General features: G+C 32.1%; 1 protein-coding gene across 1 annotated transcript in view; it reads right to left on the bottom strand.

Moving 5' to 3' along the window:
• LOC140437699 (protein amalgam-like) overlaps positions 1–21,319 on the bottom strand; it is an 889,271-nt gene that overhangs the window by 837,157 nt on the left and 30,795 nt on the right. The window contains exon 3 of the mRNA XM_072527401.1: positions 11,623–11,801. Coding sequence (XP_072383502.1) covers positions 11,623–11,801 — 179 coding nt within the window. The remainder of the gene's footprint in view (positions 1–11,622; positions 11,802–21,319) is intronic.

Raw genomic sequence — 21,319 nt, 5'->3', positions numbered from 1 at the left:
ACGCATGATGTGGCCGAAGTTAGCCAATTTTCTGTTCTTTACGGAGTTAATAATTTCTTTGTCTTTTCTTAGCCTCTGGAAAATAGTTATGTTACTTGTGTGGTGTATATATGAAACTTTCAACATACGTCGGTAGCACCACATTTCAAATGATTCTAATCGTTTTATGGCATCTTCTGTAAGGCTCCAGCTTTCTACTTCATACAGGATGACACTAAAGACTATGAATTCTTATGCGTATATTAATACTTGAAGATAAGTTACAGATAATCTTCCTAAGGCTTTTGAAAGAGCTTATCCATTATCCTTTGGAGCCCCTGCACACTATCTGCTAGTAACACTGTATCGTCTGCATATCTAGTATTGTTTGTACGTTTAAATTTAAGTTTATAAGGCAATCCCTTACAGCAATCCCATCTTTGATTCCTCCAAGACCTCTCTGAAAATGTTTTCAGAGTATATGTTAAATAATGCCGGTGATCATATGCAACCCTGTCTAACTTCTTTTTCGACTGTGAAGATCTCGGACAGTTCATTTTCTAATGAATTATAAATAATATTTATATTTATTATATTTAAATAATTTTTATAATAAAAAGTGCTTCCCTAGTTGCGAGTCCTGCTCTAAATCCAAATTAAACTTCACTCAGGTGTTCTTAACACAATATAAATAGAGAACTATTTAGCTATAAGGCAGTTGGAGATAAATTGTGTTGTAAATTGTAATAAGTATTACAAATTTATTTTGGTGTAAATAAATTAGTGTAAGAATAGCTGTTTATAAATTGCATGATAAACACTAAATAATATTAGTATTTAGAATTTTAGAGTATTTAGAATATATTAGTAATAAATAAAATATTGTAACAATAACTTAAAAGATAATATTAATTGATATAAAACAAATAGACTATTGTTATTTATTTAGTCATATAGTTAGTAAGAATGCCATTTCATCTCAAATTTTACATTTCCATATTCGTCAATATATTTTATACTCACTTAATGTGTGATCATTTTGTCGACTGGTGTGACACCCAAATTTTCATTTACATTTCATCATTTATCAATAACGTAATTTTTAGTTCAACAGAAGAGTTAAATGTGCAACTACTTTTAAAATTACAAAAATAATATACAACGGATTATTACAACATTACAAATAATAGATATGGAAAATATTTCAGTATATGACTTACTTCCAGTATACTATTTTTACAGTTTTTTTATTGCTGATACTGCATATATCAAATTTTACAATATCATTTTAATCGAGCTTTATATAATCCTACGGATCTAATTTATCTGCCTCCAGAAGACGTTAAAATAACAATCAAAATTCCCATGGGAACTTACGCCCTTGCCTTATCCGTTTCCATCAGACGCTAACATAACAACTGCTAAAAAAACTGCAATAAATTCGCACACAGGTAATCCCAAATCCTGTCGAAGTTTCCCATCTTCTTGACATTGGATTTTAGTCTTGGTCTTAATGACAAAACATTTAGGAACCCAAACCGTCCTACCCGATTGTACGCTCGTTTTCAGACCGTTTACTCATCAAATTCCACCCTACAAGTTTCTTCGGTCAGTCTTGTCGGCCCTTTATAGTTATTTTATGGAAGGGTAGTTAGTTTTGGCAGCAATCATATGGACAGGGATTAATTGTGCGTGTATAAAAACTTTATTTACTGTGAATAACGTTCATTGTATTTTTTATTTTTCGATAGTTAACTAATTATATATATATATATATATATATATATATATATATATATATATATATATATATATATTACAATTAAATATATATAAATATGTTTATATATATTGTTATGGATCAGTTTATCAGTTTTTTTTTTATATAGCGGGCATATAAGTTAAAATACAACCCTGTACTTATTTGTAATCGTTAGCATAAGAAAAGACATTGTTTCCGTGACGGACTAGTTTTTCCTTGAAGGACTAAGTGAATAGTGAAAGGACAATGGAATTTGTGTAATTATATATTTAAGGAATAAACTTTGTAATTGTATTTTGCGGTGGACATTTTTCGAAAGTAAATAAGAATTAGATTTAGATATGAGATAACAAGAATTTGGAAGCTTATTTCGGTTGAAAAAGGCAAAATTGTTAATGGTTTCTGAAAAGTAATTTGAGTGAAATTAGTTTATTTGTTTTAAATATTATGTTGGAAATTTTCTGAATCGAAAATTAGTGGGAAAGATGAATGCTTATGATTGGTTAAAAAGGAATGATGGGGGATGAGAGAGTTTGAGAAGGTTGTCTGGGGAGATTAAAAAATTTATTATGTTACCGGCAGACCAGAAGAGAAGACGTGTTTTTTTGTGTAGTCAATCGGAGTAAGAGTGTTTTTCGTTCGTTAGTGAAAAAGGTGGAAGCTGAGAGCAGATCAAAAACGAGAAGATTAATACCTCTTTTGAGTCTGCATAGTCCACGAGATCTAATTAAAAAAGAAAGGAGAATTTGTGAATAAAGAGTACCGGTCAAAAGAGGCTTGGGCTTGTGTTTTCGGAGGGGTAGTTTGCTGGTATGCGGTTTGGATCGATGCTGGGAACGGGAAAGATTTGATGGTAGCCGGACATAATCAATCAAGGAAGGAACTGTGGTTTGATCGAGAGGAGACATCATTGGTGTAAAAAAAATAAAGGTCAGTCAAATAATTTGAATGAAAGAAAACTTTAAGACATTCTAAAGATAAAATCAAATATAAGCATACGAACTAAGATTCCAAGTTTTAAAGAGTTATTTTTTTGTGAATAAATTATATTTTTTATATGGTAAATTTTTTAGTAGATATTATTATAAAACAGATCAATAGATAGTTTGTTAATTAAAATTAAATTTAGAGTATAGGAATTTGTTGGGAAAGATAATTGCCCACAAAAAGTTATTTATTAACATTCACCGTATTGCTTATTAAAAATAAATAATAATTTGTGTGCATATTTATGTTGTTTTAATGTTAGTTCCGTTTCCTGTTCTATCCCGATTATGAGCAACTAGAAAATACTGAACCCACTGGAAGAGATATATAAAGTAAACTGATTAAAGTAAAATTAAAAAGGCACCCTGAGAATTTTTAATAGTAATTGAATTGTATGACTCTGCATAAATTAGTGAACTAATTAATTAAATAATTGGATTAATTAAATTAGTCTTAGTCAATAATAAAACATCATAAAGCAGATCACAACAACATGGCGAGCCAACGTGGGGCTTAAAAGTATCTCTAGTTATGAATTTGAAGGATCAGAAACGGAAAACAGGTGATTGAGAGAATTTATTTGCCCGTCGGAAAGAATTTGATATATTTATTTGAAAATTTATGAAATTATTTGAGTTACTTTATCTAGGTACAATTTTACATTTATTCTATTTTTGATTGATTTAATTTTTTGATGAATTTAAAATTTATGTGATAAATTGATAATATTTGGGGGAGAAATATTTGTCGTGTTCTGCAACATAGAGAGTGTTGTAAAATTTCACATTTGGCGGGGACAAAAAAACAGTAACAAAAATAAACAACATGTCGACCACAAGGAGTCAAAGCAAAATGCAAGAAAGAAACGAGGATAACAGATTAGAAGAAACAATTGTTGAAGAAGGATCGGATAATGAAGGAAATGCTACAATAAGGGAGGAAAGAAAAGAAACAGGGATGTTAGAAAAATTATTAGCAATTATGCAAATACAGACACAAACAATGAATGAAACATCAAAGAAAATGGATAAAATGGATAGAAATCAACAAGATACAAAACAAACAATGGAAGAAAACAACAGGAATATAGAGCAGCGTCTGGAAAACTATGAACAGGAAATTAAAGGATGTGTTGAGGGGATAAAGAAAGAACTGATACAACAGATAGAAGAAATAACCCTAAACAATGCAAAACAAGAGACAGAGATTAAAGATATCCAAAATACAATGAAGGAGATGCCAGAAAAAGGAACTAGAGAAATTAGAAACAAAATTTGAAAACGCGTTACAAGAAGATATGCGAGAAATAGAAAGAAAAATGGAGGAAATCAAGAAGGAACAAAATTCCGGGGAAAGAAGGGAAATGGTTATCCATGGAACAAGCGAGGTAAAAATACAGTTTGGCGGGGACGTAAAAAAATTACACCCAGTAATTTTCATCAACAATTTAAAAAAGAAAGTACGACATATCGGTAATTTCGAAACAGCAAAGGAAACGATAAGGAACCATCTTAAATATGAGGCAAGTTTATGGTTTGATAGCAAAGAAGAAGAATTGCAAAATTGGCAAACATTTGAACAAAAATTTCTGAATTATTTCTGGAGGAAAATACAACAGATAGAGATAAACAAGGAATTACAAAATGGGAGATACCAGGATAGTATGGGTATATCAGAAAAAACATATGCCCTACAACTATACAACAATGCAAGACACTTACATTACAACTATTCGTCCGAACAGCTAGTGGAACTAATAGCCAGACATTTTGAAGATACCTTAGAAGATCACATAACTCTACAAAACTACAAAGATATTGACAGTTTATGTCAATTCTTACAAATACGAGAAGCAAAATTAAAAGAAAGAAAAATGAGGAGAACGCAAGAAAATTATAGACAACGAGAAAATCAAGACTATAGAGATAGAGGACAAAACTTTAGGAGAGAGTACACGAGAAGAGAATTTGTCCCGAGGAGGGAAAACGAAAGTAGAGACAACGGAAGAGTAAACTATGAACAAAGAAATCGGCAATGGAACGAAAACAGATATCGAGAGAACCAGAATAGAAACAACACTCGCACATATCAGGAAAACCGAAATAATAATAGAACGAATGAACCGGAAAATCGCGGAAACCGATACGGGTCCGAGAGACCAAGAGAAAATAGAAGACCGGTCAACAACACACACATAGAGGAATGTGAGGATGAGAGACAAAGCGACCGAAGTAGAAGCGAACAAGAACAGCAAGCGTCTTTTCACGAAGGCGCTCACTAAAGACAAAGAAACAAACAGGAATTTTTTGTCACCCGAAGGAATTTATTAAATTGGCAGAAAATAAGGACAAAACAAGTGGAGCAAATCTGAAATTTGTAGATGGTTTTATCAACGAGACACCGATTAAAATTATGATTGATACTGGATCGGAAATTACACTGATCAACAGAAAACTAATAGAGGAAGTTAATTTAACGAATTTGATTTACAAAATTCCCAAGGTAAATTTAGTGGGCGCAAATAAACGGACTTTGGCAACGATAAATGAAGGAATACGAATAAAAGTACGATTGGATAAGAAATTTTATGCACTACAATGTGTTGTGATGCCAAACATGTTGCATGATATGATCGTAGGAGTGGATGAGTTGGCAGAAAAACATGTGGTGATAGATTTCAAAAATAACACGATGAAAATCACAGAGGAAAAAGAAGAAGAACAGGACAGTAAGGAAATGGAAAAGGAAAATGAGAAACGGAAAATTGATTTAGATAAAGAACAAACGGTGGAAATGAATTTGGCAATGAAGCAAGGACAGAGAACAAAGAGGAGATTGGCAAAAGAAAGTGAAAAGTGGGTGTCCTCAAAAGAAGAGATGAGCCCAGAAGAAGAAAAAGAAGAAAGATTAACAAAAGAAGACGAAAGAGGTACAATTGAAACAGTGGTATTTGAAGATGTATGCGAAATGGAGGAGGCAGAATACAAGATAAATATGTGCAAAGAAATTGAGGAAAAAGAAAGAAAATTGATGTGTGGAGAAGAAAAGGAAAAGGAATTGCGTGTAATATTGAGAGAGTATGAAGATTTAATAAATGAAGAAAACAGAGTAGCCAAAAAGTATGAACATTCATTTGAGGTTAAAGACTTAGGAAATTTTCGATCGAAAACTTATCCGATCCCATATAAATACCGACAGGAGGTGAAAGGAGAAATTAAAAAAATGTTAGAAGATCAAAACATAGAGAGATGTGACTCGCCGTACATCAACCCAATTGTGATTGTGAAAAAAAGCAGTGGGGAATTGAGGCTCTGTTTGGATGCCCGGAATATAAATCAACACACGGTATCTCAATATGAATCACCTCTTAACATCGAAGCTATTTTTGGGAGAATTACGGGAACACACATGTTTTCTAAAATTGATTTGAAACATAGTTTTTGGTTAATACCGTTAGCAGAGAGATGTAGAAATTACACCGCTTTCTCAATCGATGGTATTGTATACCGTTTTAAAGTAGTACCTTTTGGATTACAAAGTGCGTGTGCAGCATTGGTAAGAGCTCTCCATACAATATTAAATAAATATGAAGATTTCATAGTGCACTACATCGACGACTTACTCATTTTTTCACCAGATACATCAAGTCATTTGGAACACATAAAGATTATTTTGGGAGAATTGGACAAGGCCGGATTAAAACTGAATATTGAAAAATGTCAATTTTTTCAAAAAGAAGTGATATATTTGGGATTTAAATTGGACACACAAACAGTTAGTTTAGCCAAGGACCGGGTAAAACTCATAGATGAATACCCAAGACCAACGAATTTAAAAACATTGAGAGGTTTCTCGGGACGATCAACTATTTTAAAAAACTAATTCCTGATTTAAGCCAGAAGGAAATTCCTCTGATCAAATTATTGAAGAAGGGTGTTAAATGGAATTGGAAAGAAGAACAAGAGAAAGGTTTTCAAATTTTAAAAAAAGAATTCTCGAAAGGAACGAAAATATATCATCCCATGTACAATTTGCCTTTCATACTACGAACTGATGCATCCATACAAAAATTTGCGGGAGTTTTGTCGCAAATACAAAACAATCAAGAAGTGCCGATTTGTTTTATTTCCCGGGTGACAAAAACACACGAAAGAAAATACAGTGTGACTGAACTAGAGTTTGCTAGCGTACTTTTCTGTGTAAATAAGTTAAGATTTTATCTGTTGGGAGCAAAATTCACAATCGAAACTGATCATGCAGCTTTGGTACATATAATGAAAAATCGTCTGGTTAACAATCGTATACATAGAGGCATTTTGTTACTACAGGAGTATGACTTTGAGTTTCGATATATAAAAGGAAAAGACAACATTATAGCTGACGCTCTCACAAGGGATGAAGACTCGGGGAAAAAGGAAGTAATTGATTTTCATGTAGGACTGAACATTTTGACACAAGAGGAAGGTGTATTTTCGTTAAACGAAATTAGAACAAATCAAGAAGACCTGGAAGAAAGAGAAAAAAGAAGAGCGGAGAGTGAAAACGGTATATTTTTCAAACGAATTGATGGAAAGGAACTATACGTGATAACACAGACATTGGCAGAAAGGATCATACAGAAATTACACGAGGACAATGGACATATCGGCAGCAGGAAGGTTTGGCTGGTTTTTCGAGAAAACTATATATGCTGAAAAGATTACCGGATTGCAAAAGAAGTTACCCAAAGATGTGAAACATGTCAAAAATATAAAAGCAGAAATTTCCGAAATGAAAATGTGGCTAAAAATATTGTATCCCACCAAAAATTAGACATTGTAGCAATAGATATGTTAAGTGATCTGATAATGACCACGCAGAGGAACAAACATATTTTGGTGATGGTAGATATTTTTTCGAAATATGTAAAGCTATACACATGCCGTACGACAAAGGGGGAAGAAATTATGAGAAAAATAGACAATTTTATAGCCACCGTAGGAACACCAAGGAAAATTCTTTTAGACAATGCTACGTATTTCCGGAGTGACCGATTCAAGAGACAGTTGCAAGACAGGGGAATAGGGACAAATTTTGTCAGCATCCGACATCCTAAAAGTAATCCGTCAGAACGTTTTATACAAGAGACTACAAAATTCCTCCGCATTGCTGCCATTGGACAACATCGACGATGGGATAGGAAAGTGGCAGAAATCGAAAACTACTTGAACACCACTCCAAGTACGGTGACAAAAGAGACGCCGGAATATGTCATGAAGGGTATTATGCCAGTACGGCCATGGGAAGAACCGGAGCAGAGAGAGTATCAAATAGTATTGGAAACTGTTCGAAGGAGGCTGCAGCGCAGTAATGAAAAATATCTCCAAAGGCAAATCCAGAATAGAACACGAAGACCAGTGACTTTCCAGAAGGGAGAAAAGGTGCTTGTAAGGGCGTTACGAGTATCAAATCTCACGGGGGATGTGTGTGCAAAGCTAATGCCTATTTTCGAGGGTCCATACATCATACAAAATGAAAATGGAATAAACAGCTATGTTCTTAGACATGTAGAATCAGAAAAGATACGAGGAGTTTACAATATCCAGGATGTGTACAAATACCATGAATAAAAATAGTATAGATTTTAAGATGGAGTAATAAAAATTTAGGATATGATAAAATGACTACAAAAGAAAAAGTTTGTGTTGAGAGAAAATAATATTTTTTTTTGGTTACACTTAAAAAAAAAGAATATTTGTATCTCAAAACAAGGCGGGGATTTGTTATGGATCAGTTTATCGATCAAAAATAGAATAAAGAGTTTTTTTTTTTTTTTTATATAGCGGGCATATAAGTTAAAATACAACCCTGTACTTATTTGTAATCGTTAGCATAAGAAAAGACATTGTTTCCGTGACGGACTAGTTTTTCCTTGAAGGACTAAGTGAATAGTGAAAGGACAATGGATTTTGTGTAATTATATATTTAAGGAATAAACTTTGTAATTGTATTTTGCGGTGGACATTTTTCGAAAGTAAATAGGAATTAGATTTAGATATGAGATAACAAGAATTTGGAAGCTTATTTCGGTTGAAAAAGGCAAAATTGTTAATGGTTTCTGAAAAGTAATTTGAGTGAAATTAGTTTATTTGTTTTAAATATTATGTTGGAAATTTTCTGAATCGAAAATTAGTGGGAAAGATGAATGCTTATGATTGGTTAAAAAGGAATGATGGGGGATGAGAGAGTTTGAGAAGGTTGTCTGGGGAGATTAAAAAATTTATTATGTTACCGGCAGACCAGAAGAGAAGACGTGTTTTTTTGTGTAGTCAATCGGAGTAAGAGTGTTTTTCGTTCGTTAGTGAAAAAGGTGGAAGCTGAGAGCAGATCAAAAACGAGAAGATTAATACCTCTTTTGAGTCTGCATAGTCCACGAGATCTAATTGAGAAAGAAAGGAGAATTTGTGAATAAAGAGTACCGGTCAAAAGGGGCTTGGGCTTGTGTTTTCGGAGGGGTAGTTTGCTGGTATGCGGTTTGGATCGATGCTGGGAACGGGAAAGATTTGATGGTAGCCGGACATAATCAATCAAAGAAGGAACTGTGGTTTGATCGAGAGGAGACATCATTGGTGTAAAAAAAATAAAGGTCAGTCAAATAATTTGAATGAAAGAAAACTTTAAGACATTCTAAAGATAAAATCAAATATAAGCATACGAACTAAGATTCCAAGTTTTAAAGAGTTATTTTTTTGTGAATAAATTATATTTTTTATATGGTAAATTTTTTAGTAGATATTATTATAAAACAGATCAATCAATTAAATTTAGAGTATAAGAATTTGTTGGGAAAGATAATTGCCCACAAAAAGTTATTTATTAACATTCACCGTATTGCTTATTAAAAATAAATAATAATTTGTGTGCATATTTATGTTGTTTTAATGTTAGTTCCGTTTCCTGTTCTATCCCGATTATGAGCAACTAGAAAATACTGAACCCACTAGAAGAGATATATAAAGTAAACTGATTAAAGTAAAATTAAAAAGGCACCCTGAGAATTTTTAATAGTAATTGAATTGTATGACTCTGCATAAATTAGTGAACTAATTAATTAAATAATTGGATTAATTAAATTAGTCTTAGTCAATAATAAAACATCATAAAGCAGATCACAACAATATATATATATATATATATATATATATATATATATATATATATATATATATATATATATATATATATATATATATGCAAACAACACAGTTTATTAGGGCTGCAGTCAAAAAGTTTGGCCGGGATGTTACAGAAACTCTCTTTTGACTTTTGGTCTAGCTTTCGGAATTATATAAAGCTATGACACTCAACATTAATAACAAGCATATAAAATGTAACATATAAAATAATAAACAAAATACATTTTAAACTTTAGTTAATGATTCATTCATAATCATCGGTCATAATCATCGATCATCTGAGCCAGAAGGTCGTGGCAAATCGACTAAATTTAAGCTAATCTGCTGTGTCCCGAGTGTATCGTCGGTAGCAAGATACTGTTGATTATATCCGTTGACAAGGAGGAGGCCGTAAACGAATCACAACGGAGAGAGATGATCGATTTCTTGAATCGAAATCCCTGAAAAATCGACATTTGATTGGTGCTAAACTCAAAGAAGACCTTAAAGAGCTCCGAGGTGTGGTGACTAGCATTTGTACAGTCAGAAGGAGACTAAAGGCAGCCAACCTGACACCAAAAAGGGCAGCTACGGGTCCCAATCTAACTGCAGTCCAGAAGCAAAGGCGATTAAAACCGAGTTAATTTTTGTGCCTGGTGGAAGATGAAGACATTTTAAAGGAAATTGGTGATACCTTTATTTTAATGTACGATGCCATATCGCACGAGTCACCACCACCTATCTATCTGAAATCGGTATACCTACAATAAATTGGCCTGCGTTAAGCCTGGACATAAATCCAATAGAGCATGTTTGGTATGAGCTTAAACGAAGGGTCCGGGAAAAATCATGCACCAAGGAGCACAATAGAATTGAGAGCTGGGCTTATTGATGAATGGGAAGCAATGCCTCAAGAATTTATTAGAAAAGTCAACCGATCCATGCAAAATCGATTGAAAAATGTAATTAGGAGTAGGGGTGGTAATATCAAATACTAAATAATTAAGAAATTCATGTGTTGTAATTGATGATTTCTCTCTTCATAACGTCTTCCTTGTGTTAGTTCCATTGACGAATATTTAGAAAATTCTGTTTATATTGCATATTGTTTTTATAATGCGTCTTCCAAATAATGCAATAGCAGTTCTTGTAAGGTCAATGATAAAGTTATTGTTTGCACATTGGACTTTTTTTATTTTCATACTTCTTACATTGAAACAGAAGGTGTAATCTCAAATATCGCTTTTAAGTCGATTATTTTGCACTCAAGTGTATTTCATACTTATTAGTGTATACATGGAGAGATAATGTAATTTGGTTTTATAATAAATTAATTGCTAGTTACACTACTGTATTGTTGACATAAAAAGACATGCAGTCACATACATAAAAGAATGTACTTATAGAATATTAGTTTAAAAACCGTATGTTACATTATTATGTAAATAAACCTAATAAAAATAAACGTATGTTATATTATTATGTATTTTATGTACACTAATTTTTACTATCCACCAACGATTAGTTACTAGAATATCCCGGTTATAGCAATATTCTATCTTGGCATGAAGGCCATTCCAATAAGAGGGTTCGACTGTATTCAAATTAAATTAACTATACGTCATAAAAAAAAGAAAATAGAAAACAGTTAAAGCTCTGTTTAGTATCAAAAGATAACTTCAGAAATTAATAAGTGGCTTAAATTACCTAAATAATTACTTACAGATAATAAAAACTTACCTTATATTTCCCCAGATGTTTAACGCTACATATTAGAATCGCTTCCCGACCCACAGCGATCGTAACATTCTGAATAGGGGACACGAAGCTGGGTTCACTCGAAAGTTTAGCTGCCAACCACTCTTCTGAAAAAAAAAAACAGACAGAATTCAGATACCGTGAAAAAGTAAATAATATAGCTTACATTGTGCGCTTGGTAGTATTATACATGTGTTATAATTTAGTAGCTACATCTATAATATTTAACTCCACCATACCATTTATTTTATTTTGATTTGTAATTATTTTTCTTAATATTGGTTATTTTATAATTTATTATTAGTTTTATCTGGAAAAATAACCACTTCCTTATGACGTTGAGTGTAAAATTCTGAAGCAGTTTAGTTTTAATTATTTCTTAATCTAAGCAAGTAAGACAAATCGCCTTAAAGATGTTTACAAGTTTAACCGAAGTGTACCAATTCAGTTAAAGCTTAACAGAAATAACTGAAATTGAGTTCTGTACCAACGTGAAGAATGATAAACACAGTCCTTTATGCAGCGTTGTGAACATCGTAAAATAGATGAGTCGGTCATTTTCAAAAGCACATATTTTTTCTCAAAAATAACTTTATAACATTGATAAGTCGTTTGTACTAGCCTCTGCCATCTTGTGAACCAAACACGGGCAATGTGATAACAGACCAACACAGCCCGTTATTTACAAAAAATTACTCTACGTAAATGGGTTAACTAACAAATATAATTAAGATGCTGAGGGACATTCTTAAAATCAAAATAGCTAAATATAACAGTATATCCAATTACAGCTTATTCTCGAAGCTTAAAGACCATACACCGTTTCTAAATCAAAGTCATTTCATTTACCCACTTTTTCTTCTTACTGTATGGGGCAGTATATAGGGCAAACATCGCAGTAGCTAAAACAAAGAATAATGCAGCTCAAAAGTGATTACAGAACAGAGAAAAATTCTTGTGCAGTAGACCACCATTCCAACACAATAGGCCACACCTTTATTATATCAGACATCAAGATCTTGGATATAGAAAAAAACTAAAAAAACAAGACTATTTCTCAAAATATACTACATCAACCAAAAAAAAATTGGCAAGTATCTAAGATAACTCGTTGGCCCTAATTACACATGCGAAAAAATAGACCGAAATCAGTGCCACTCTTTACGTTCATAGAACAGCATGTGTTTCTCCGATATAAAATACAACATTTCCTTAGATATAATATTGTAAATGTTTCTCGATTCTTAAATGTACAAGATTACGAACAAAAAGTTATTGTAAAATATAAAAAAATCTTATCAAAACGTAAAAGGGGACACTGACATTAATGAATTGACAGAAGTAAAAATTGATATCTGGTATCTCATGATTTACTATCATTATTATATAATTATAATTATATATGTTATAACTTTTAGAGTTTTTTATAGTGTTATATTTATTATTCTTTAAATCAGATTGAAATATATTTTATTTAGATTCTTTGTATCCTTTCTGTCATTGATTACGTTGGTATTTATTTTATTTCTATTGATTCGTATATCTTCCTTTTCTTTTTGTTTTGCTTGGTTTTTAAAATTTTGATATTTTCGAAGTTAAATTTATGTTTTCTCATTTTCATGTTTTGTGAGCGCAGTGATGTTGTTCTTGTCATATTTGTGAGAACGAATTCTGGATTGAAGCAGTTGACTGATTCCCCAATATAGACACCTACACAGTAAAAACAAGGTATCTCGTAAACAATAGGTTATATTTTGAGTTTTGGAGTTTGTGTTTTTAGTTTTGTAAAATATTTATTTAAAAGGTTGTTGTCTTTGTAAGCCACTGTTATGTTATGTTTGGCTAAGAGATTCGATAGTTGTTCAGATAAACCTTTTACAGTGGTATATTTTCGCTAATTCATTTTAAGTTTGTGCTTGTAATTAGCATTATCGGTATACTTACTAATGTTTTTTTAATTACTAGCTCAAAATTCTACTAAAAATATTAAAATTATCTGATTGAAGGGATTTACTATAATCCGAGAAAAATATGAGGTGATTATTAAGTCGTTAAAGTACTATTAAATTAAATATTAATGACAAATTTACACATATTTTAATTATATCAACACTGTAGTTACCCTAACACATTTACTTGCTTTTTGATTTTTGATAAAAGGTCAAAATGTCATACCAGACCAAACAAACTAAATTATCGGAAGAAAAGTGTTTTGAAATTATTTTTCACCATAAAAACGACAAATCTAGTCGCGAAATAGCATCCGCAGTAAACTGTAGTCAATCTTAAGTAATTAGTGTCCTTAAGAAGTATGCGTAACAAGGAAAAATCGACGACAGACCGCGTAGTGACCGACCAAAGAAAACTTCTGTTCGGGATGACGCTGCGTTAAGAACAACAAGTCTAGCAGACAGAAGCCTTAATTCCACCCAATTGATGAAGTTGTTGTCTTAATCTACAGGTGTAAGCGTGTGCAATTCCACTGTAAAAAAAAGACTACTTAGTATAAACTTAGAGGATGTAAGGCACGGAAGAAACCACTACTTTCAGAAAAGCAAAGATTGCACCGTTTGAAATGGGCCAAGAAACATTCAATCTGGACAGCAAAGCAATGGCAGAGTGTACTGTTTAGTGATGAATCCACTTTCAATATTAATAATCATGCTGGAAATGCCTACGTCAGAAGATTTCCTGGTAAAGAATTTTCTCCAAAATGTGTTCTTCCCACAATTAAACATCCAACCTCCGTTATGATATGGGGTTGCATGTCCGCTACGTTGTCTCTGGAATGATGCATGCTACCAAATACATTGAGGTACTACAGAATAAGATACTGCGTAGTGGAAAAGACCTGTTCGGCAAAGAAAAATTTATTTTTCAGGATGATAATGCTCCTTGCCATAGAGCAAAATTGGTTAAAGCTTGTACGGAGAGTAATGAAATTGGTAGGATGGACTGGCCAGCGCAATCTTCGGAGTTCAATCCCATCGAGAATTTGTGGCAAAGGATATAAAACATCATTTCCAAAAGCAAACCCACAAATAAAACGAAATTAATCGAACCTCTAATCCAGGCTTGGCATCACTGTATTCCATGAAGGAACTGCAAAAATTTATAAATTCCATGCCCAAAAGATGGGAACTAGTTATTAACAACAAGGGATGGCCAATTAAATATTAAAATTAGTTTAAATTACTTCAATGTGATGTACAATATCGTCTTGATGTAAATAGGCTAATTTTTATAATATTGAATAAAAATTTTTCCCAACTACATTTTTTTTATTAATCAAAATTTTTGCGGTGTTTCCATTTTACAATATTATGTTTAAGTGATTGTTTGATGTAGATAGTAAATGGTTAAAAAATATTTAAGGTAAATGCCTCAAACTTCTATTTCCTATATATGGGAGAGCTTTATACGTATTTTTAATACTGTTGGGTTTATTGATGTTGGTATTGTTGTGAAATTTATTTAGTCTTGATTTGAAAATAGTTTTGATTAGATGTTCGGGATATGCAATATTTAGGAGAGCATTTTTTGCTTTTTTTATTGCAGTTCTTTTGTATTCTGAATCTTTTAGTTCTATAGATCTATCATCAAGACTTATAATTACAGACTTCTTATGGGAGAATTGATAATGAGATTTACAGTTAAGATATAAAATAAAATAAAATTATTCATTAATATAGAAAAGTAATTATATAATAATGACAGTGAACCATGAGGTATGAGATATGAATTTTTACTTCTGTCAATGCATTAATATTAGTGTCACGTTTTACATTTTGGTAAGTTTTTTATATATTTTACAATAACTTTTTGTTTCTAATCTTGTACATTTTAGAATCTTGACAAAGGCAAGGGTTTCCTGCCAAAACGTTGGTTTCATGGCACAATAAAAGCTAGTTCCAAATTTAATATGTACTACAAATTTTATATTATTATATACGTTATTGTTTATTAGAGAAGACTTCCTGTAGTTACCGTTACTTTTATATTTTTACTAAAATTAAAACTATTTTAACGGTTGGTATTTTTAAAGTAATTGAATATTTATGAACAATATTAAAGTAAAGGAGATATATTCAGTAATTAAAAAGCTATTTAGTCTCAAACATCGAGCTTAATCGATCCCGTCCGTCCGCAGAGTATTAAATAGGTTACTCGATTAAAATCAATGCTAATGTATGAAAAGGTATAAAGGTATGTAAAAACAAGAAAACTATAGCGACTGATTTCTCAACTTATCCGACTGAAAAATATATAGAGGTCGATCAACTTTTGTGACTAAGTCTGTTATTTCTGTTATTGTATGAGATCCTACAAAAAATTATTTACAAAAGTATAGAGTCTTCCACAACACTATATCTCAATGAATATATGTTTTGTTAAATAAAACACCCTGTATTATAAAAAAAAAACAAATTCTACGCCCTGTATAATTGACAAGGGGTACAAAAGCAACGACCTAAAGCCGTAGATACTCATTAAATTGAATACAGGTCAGTTTAATACAGGATAAGTCAAAATAGAAATTTATCATTTTTGCTTATTATTTTTAAATTCATTACCATGTATTTTATATCTTCAGTTTAATTAGGCATAAATATTTATAACGTCTATACTGAATAGTTTTGAAGATATTTGGAATTGTAATGAAAAAAGCGGTATTTCATGACTTACATTGATTATTTTTATTTATAAACATCATAAAGGAAATTTATTAAAGATTTATTGAAAAGTATAAATGAGAATCAGTTAACTCCTCTCTGTGGGAGAGCCTATCTATTGGCATACGGACAGAAAAAAAAAGTATCCTTATTGATTTTTCTATTGTAAAAGGAATATCACATCAGTTTATTCCCCCTTTTTCATAGATCTACAGAGCCAAATTTATGTTGCTTCCAAACTTTTAACACTCCAATAAAAGAAAAAACTGAAACAGATTTGGGGACGAAATAAAAACATGCAATAATTTAATTTTGCCGCCCATTCGATAGAGAAAATTCGGTTGCTCATTTAAGTACAGTAATTAATCAGGAGTCTGCATGGCAATCAACACCAGATATTAACTATAAACACGACTTCGTGTCGATTCGTGCTCACATCAATACAGCTATATTAAAAAAACAGAAACTGTGAAAGAGATGGCAGCTCACTAGGCATTGCGAAGATAAAACAAATTTTAAAAGAGCTTCTAGACTACTGAGAAGAAAGCAGATCTAATATAAAAATAATGAAATTGACAGTTATTTAAACAAATATATCATCCGTAGATGACACAAACTACTACTTTGTAGATCTTCTAGTTTGCAGAGACTAGCAGAAAACGAAACAACGAGCTAATCAGTATAATAATTAGGAAATAAAATGGTATTTGGGCTAAAACTGACATTGAAAAATATACTTTTGCAAATTATCTTTGTGATATTATGTTTCAACTGCATGGGAAGTCATGGTTGAAAAAGGATAAGCTACACACATAAGTGTAAACTCACTATATCAACTGGTTCTGCCTATTAAACCTTAAAAAATATGAAATCAAAGAAGATAAGAAAGTGATAATCTGGAAATTGGAATGTCACCTTAATGGTATAATATCTAGTTTAGTACTTAAGAATTTACCCAACATGTCAACCACCAACAATACAACAATCTCTACAAAGGTACGTTGACGACACGATTATCATAGCTTTGCAAAACCACCTGCTTAATCTACAGAGCTGGCTTAAACTATTGAAGGTCCCAGTCAACAGTTTATTATCAACATATATAATTTACGTTAAAAAGGGTAATGCGCACTAGTTTCTATTAGCAATATTCTATTACCAGGTAATAACATGGTAAACATTACCATAAACATTAATGTATTAGGACAGTAATCTTAACGGGGGGACTCACACTTAGGAGAAACGTCTTTAACTTAGCTTAATCTACAGGTATTGTACTTAAGTCTAAAATTCAATCTTATCCTGCAGAACACACTCCTGATTAACACATTTATCTTTAACCCTAAAATACTAACCATATTTTTACCTTTATTCACACTAACCATCGTAAAATTTAAAACGCCGAGAAAAAAAAATGTTGTCACTGAAAAAGTATTTTATTTTTCTTAATTTTACAATTTATTTTGAACAAAGAGATGTTTCTAAAACCTAAAAATCACACAAACAAAAATAATAAATTCTACATTTTAGAAATACATGCTGACAACAAAGGGCGCGGTATTCACCACAAAATGGACGTCGGCATAGCTCGCAATGATGGGTTGTCATTCGATGTTTTTTAGACAAACAAAATTGACACATGGCACGTTTTGACAAAATAGGGCATATTCGTTCTTGCTGTGGCTTCAGGTTTAAAATATTTTCAATAAGCAACTTTAACGAGCGGTTCAAAGTTGGCCAATTTACATGATGCTGTAGCCAAGGTTTCGTCAGTTGTTCAGACAAAATGGCCATACGTTTTTTCTGGTGATTGTTTTTTTTCTGCTGTCGTTGTTGGTTATGATTATAAATTATCCAAGAGTTTATGCAAGATTTGTTTATCATGCAATAGAACAGGCAAAGAGGCCATCCTCTTGTTTTTCTGGAGATGTTCATGTCTCCGCACATTTGGTCAAATATGTCTACTCCGTTGGTTGCATTATAAATTGAATGATATCTGGCTTTTCAGTTGGATCACATTCTACTGGACCATTTTGGATTGTCGACAGAAGAAGCACAGACTTATATATTTGGTCTTGTAGGATACCATTGTTTTTTCACCATCGAAGCAAAATAAGGAATGACCAATTTTATGATTTTTGAGATTTATCATCGTGGGAGGTATTTCTCTTTTTATTTTGCGGTAGAGTACCAACTATTGTTAAATTGTAAGGAGGTTTTAAAAGTTCTGATGCTAGTGGTACTTAAGTAAACGAAATATCCATGGTTATGTTGCGGTTACTTCCGTACACACCTTGAGTTAATTGTTTTACATGATATTCTCCTAGAGGCAGTCTATTGGTTTTAATTCCCTTTCCTAAATACAATTCTGCATCGAATATATATTTGGTACCTACGTCACACAGCATTACTATTTTCAGTCCATATTTGGCTGGCTTGCTTAGGATATATATCCGGAAAGGACATCTTCCCCTAAAAACCAGTAGCTGTTTATCAATTGTTAGGTATGATCCGGGTTTTTAGGACGTTTTGCAGTTTTGTATAAGATCATCCCATATTTCACGAATGGCTTCTAATAGGTCTGTTTCTTTTCTGTCTGGTCTAGACATTTTATCATCAAAACGTAAATATTCCATAACAAAATCAAATCTGTCCCGGCCCATAGTTGCTTATACATCGCACCAGAAATTTTGTCATCAAACATTTTTCTTATCGCTAAACGATTATTTTTTTGGGTAGCAGTAAAAATAAGTAGTTCTAGGAGTGCATGCAATTTGTTAATATTCACTTTCAAGTTTGTGAGTTTTTCGACTTTATATTTTTTTGCCCTAATAGAAATTTCAGCCTTTGTATATCCTACAATTTTTGCCAGAGACTCTTTACTCATAAAACAATAAAAAGCATCTAAGGGAGACTATGCTTCCATGATATTATTAGAGAGTGGTCTTAAACAAAATATACGAAGTTACGTTTTGGAGTTTTAGTTGCGGCCTTTGGTTGAGAGGACCACTTCTTGTGTCAATTTTTACCTTTGAGACTCGACAGAAATCGAATTTGCTTCTCTTTAGTTGCAATTTCTGAAGATTCTTTTTCGTTTGATGGAGTTTGCTAAGCAGTACATTTCTTTTTCTTGTCGATTTTATAGCCATTACTTTCTTTTCTTGAAAACACTAAAGTAGACTGTTTTTCCAACTCATTACTCTTTTTATAACTTCATTTTCTTTTTTTACTACTGGATGACAAGTCATGGTCGGAATCTGAGTCATTTTCGCTTGATGGATCGAACTCTGATTTAGATGGACTGAATACTTCTAAAACGGCATCTTCTTTCAATTCAATTGTCATCCGCTTCATCTGGTCAAAGTTCTTCCAGGCACAATTGCAACTCAGCTTCCAACTCTATATTTCGTATTCATATTTTACACTAAAAAAATAAACAAAGCTGTGCTCATTTACAGGCACTTCACTAATAATGTAAGCGTAACTGTAATTGTAAAACATTTCGATATACACTAATATAAGAATAGATAAGCGAACGAGAGATACTTGTGTACCCCTTCCACAATATCCTACAACAACGACATTGGCGTCGCAAAATTACGATGGTTAGTATTCTAGGGTTAAACTGATATGGATATACTGGGGAACACCAAGTATTACCATAATACAAAAACTTTACCGTTTTTAATCAAAAGTACTGCGCCAGATCTGCAATGCTCCTTGGTATGTTACGAACCAAAGTTTATACTGCGATCTACAAATACTAATAGTTAGCGAAGCTATTACAAGCTGGTACTTACACCCGTACCAAGAACAAAATTTTTTGAAAGTGTTTTTTATGGAGTCTAACGTGCTTTCATTTTAATGTTTTTTGAAGAACTTTCAAAGTTTTTTACCCTTACAAAAATTTTCGTATTTTTCACCAATGGGATTCCTCTTTAGTAGTAATTCTTTATAAAAAATGTGCTCATAGCTCTGAGGATGGCAGTAGAGTAGAGTAGAGTAGAGTAGAGTATTTATTTAACTACATAACATATACAAATATTGTTTGTAGCAAGTCAAAAAAAAACATACATAGTATTAAAAAAGGAATATAAAACGTAACTTAAATATATACAAACAAGAACACATATTAAACAGAAAAACATTTATTGCAAAGTTACGGTAAGCAGTTCAGTGGATGTTCTGCAATAAGTCATATATTCTTCTGAGCAGTAAAAACAATGTTTTAGAAGATATTTTTTTATGACTTTATCGAAACTATTACAGCTTAGCTGTTTTATACTTTTTGGTAAAATATTGTAATAGTTATAATTAAAATTATTTTTTTAGAGACTTAATCTACATGGATTTGTTCGTAGGTAGTGAGAGTCTCGCGTATCGTGAACATGGACATCAGACTGCTTTATTAAATGGGCACGTTTTCTGTGAATTTCAGTTAGAACTCGAAATATCAACTGAGTAGGTAGCGGCATAATTTTGAATTTGATAATGAAAGGTCGGCAGTGTTCTAGATAACTAACCCCTGCTAAAATCCTGACAGCTTTCTTTTGCATTCTAAAAATTTAAAGTGCATTTGTTGAATTGCCCCATATAATTACACCGTAGTTTAGATGAGACTGGAATAAAGAAAAATATGTCATTTTTAATGTTTCAAAGTTGACAACCCTTGCTAGTTGGCGAATAACAAATAATGAACTTGATAGCTTTTTCTTAATTTGTGAGATATGAGCCGACCAGTTGAGGCGATAATCTATGGTTATTCCCAATAGTTTAACAGTCTCTTCGTTAACTAGATCATTGTGTAAATTACTTGCAGATATAACCAAATTTTGCGTTTTATCAGAGTTAAGTTTTAGTTTGTTTACAGCAAACCATGAGCTAGATTTAGTAGAAACTTTTAAATCATCATTATTTTTTCCCGATATAACGTATGTCGTATCATCTGCGAATTGTATGGTTTTGTACGGAGATATGAATTTAGGCAGATCGTTATCGATAAATAA

The sequence above is a fragment of the Diabrotica undecimpunctata genome, chromosome 1 (genome assembly GCF_040954645.1).
Source record: "Diabrotica undecimpunctata isolate CICGRU chromosome 1, icDiaUnde3, whole genome shotgun sequence".
Taxonomy (NCBI): domain Eukaryota; kingdom Metazoa; phylum Arthropoda; class Insecta; order Coleoptera; family Chrysomelidae; genus Diabrotica; species Diabrotica undecimpunctata.
Note: the sequence above shows the minus strand (reverse complement) of the source record. Positions and strands in the feature narration are given on the sequence as shown.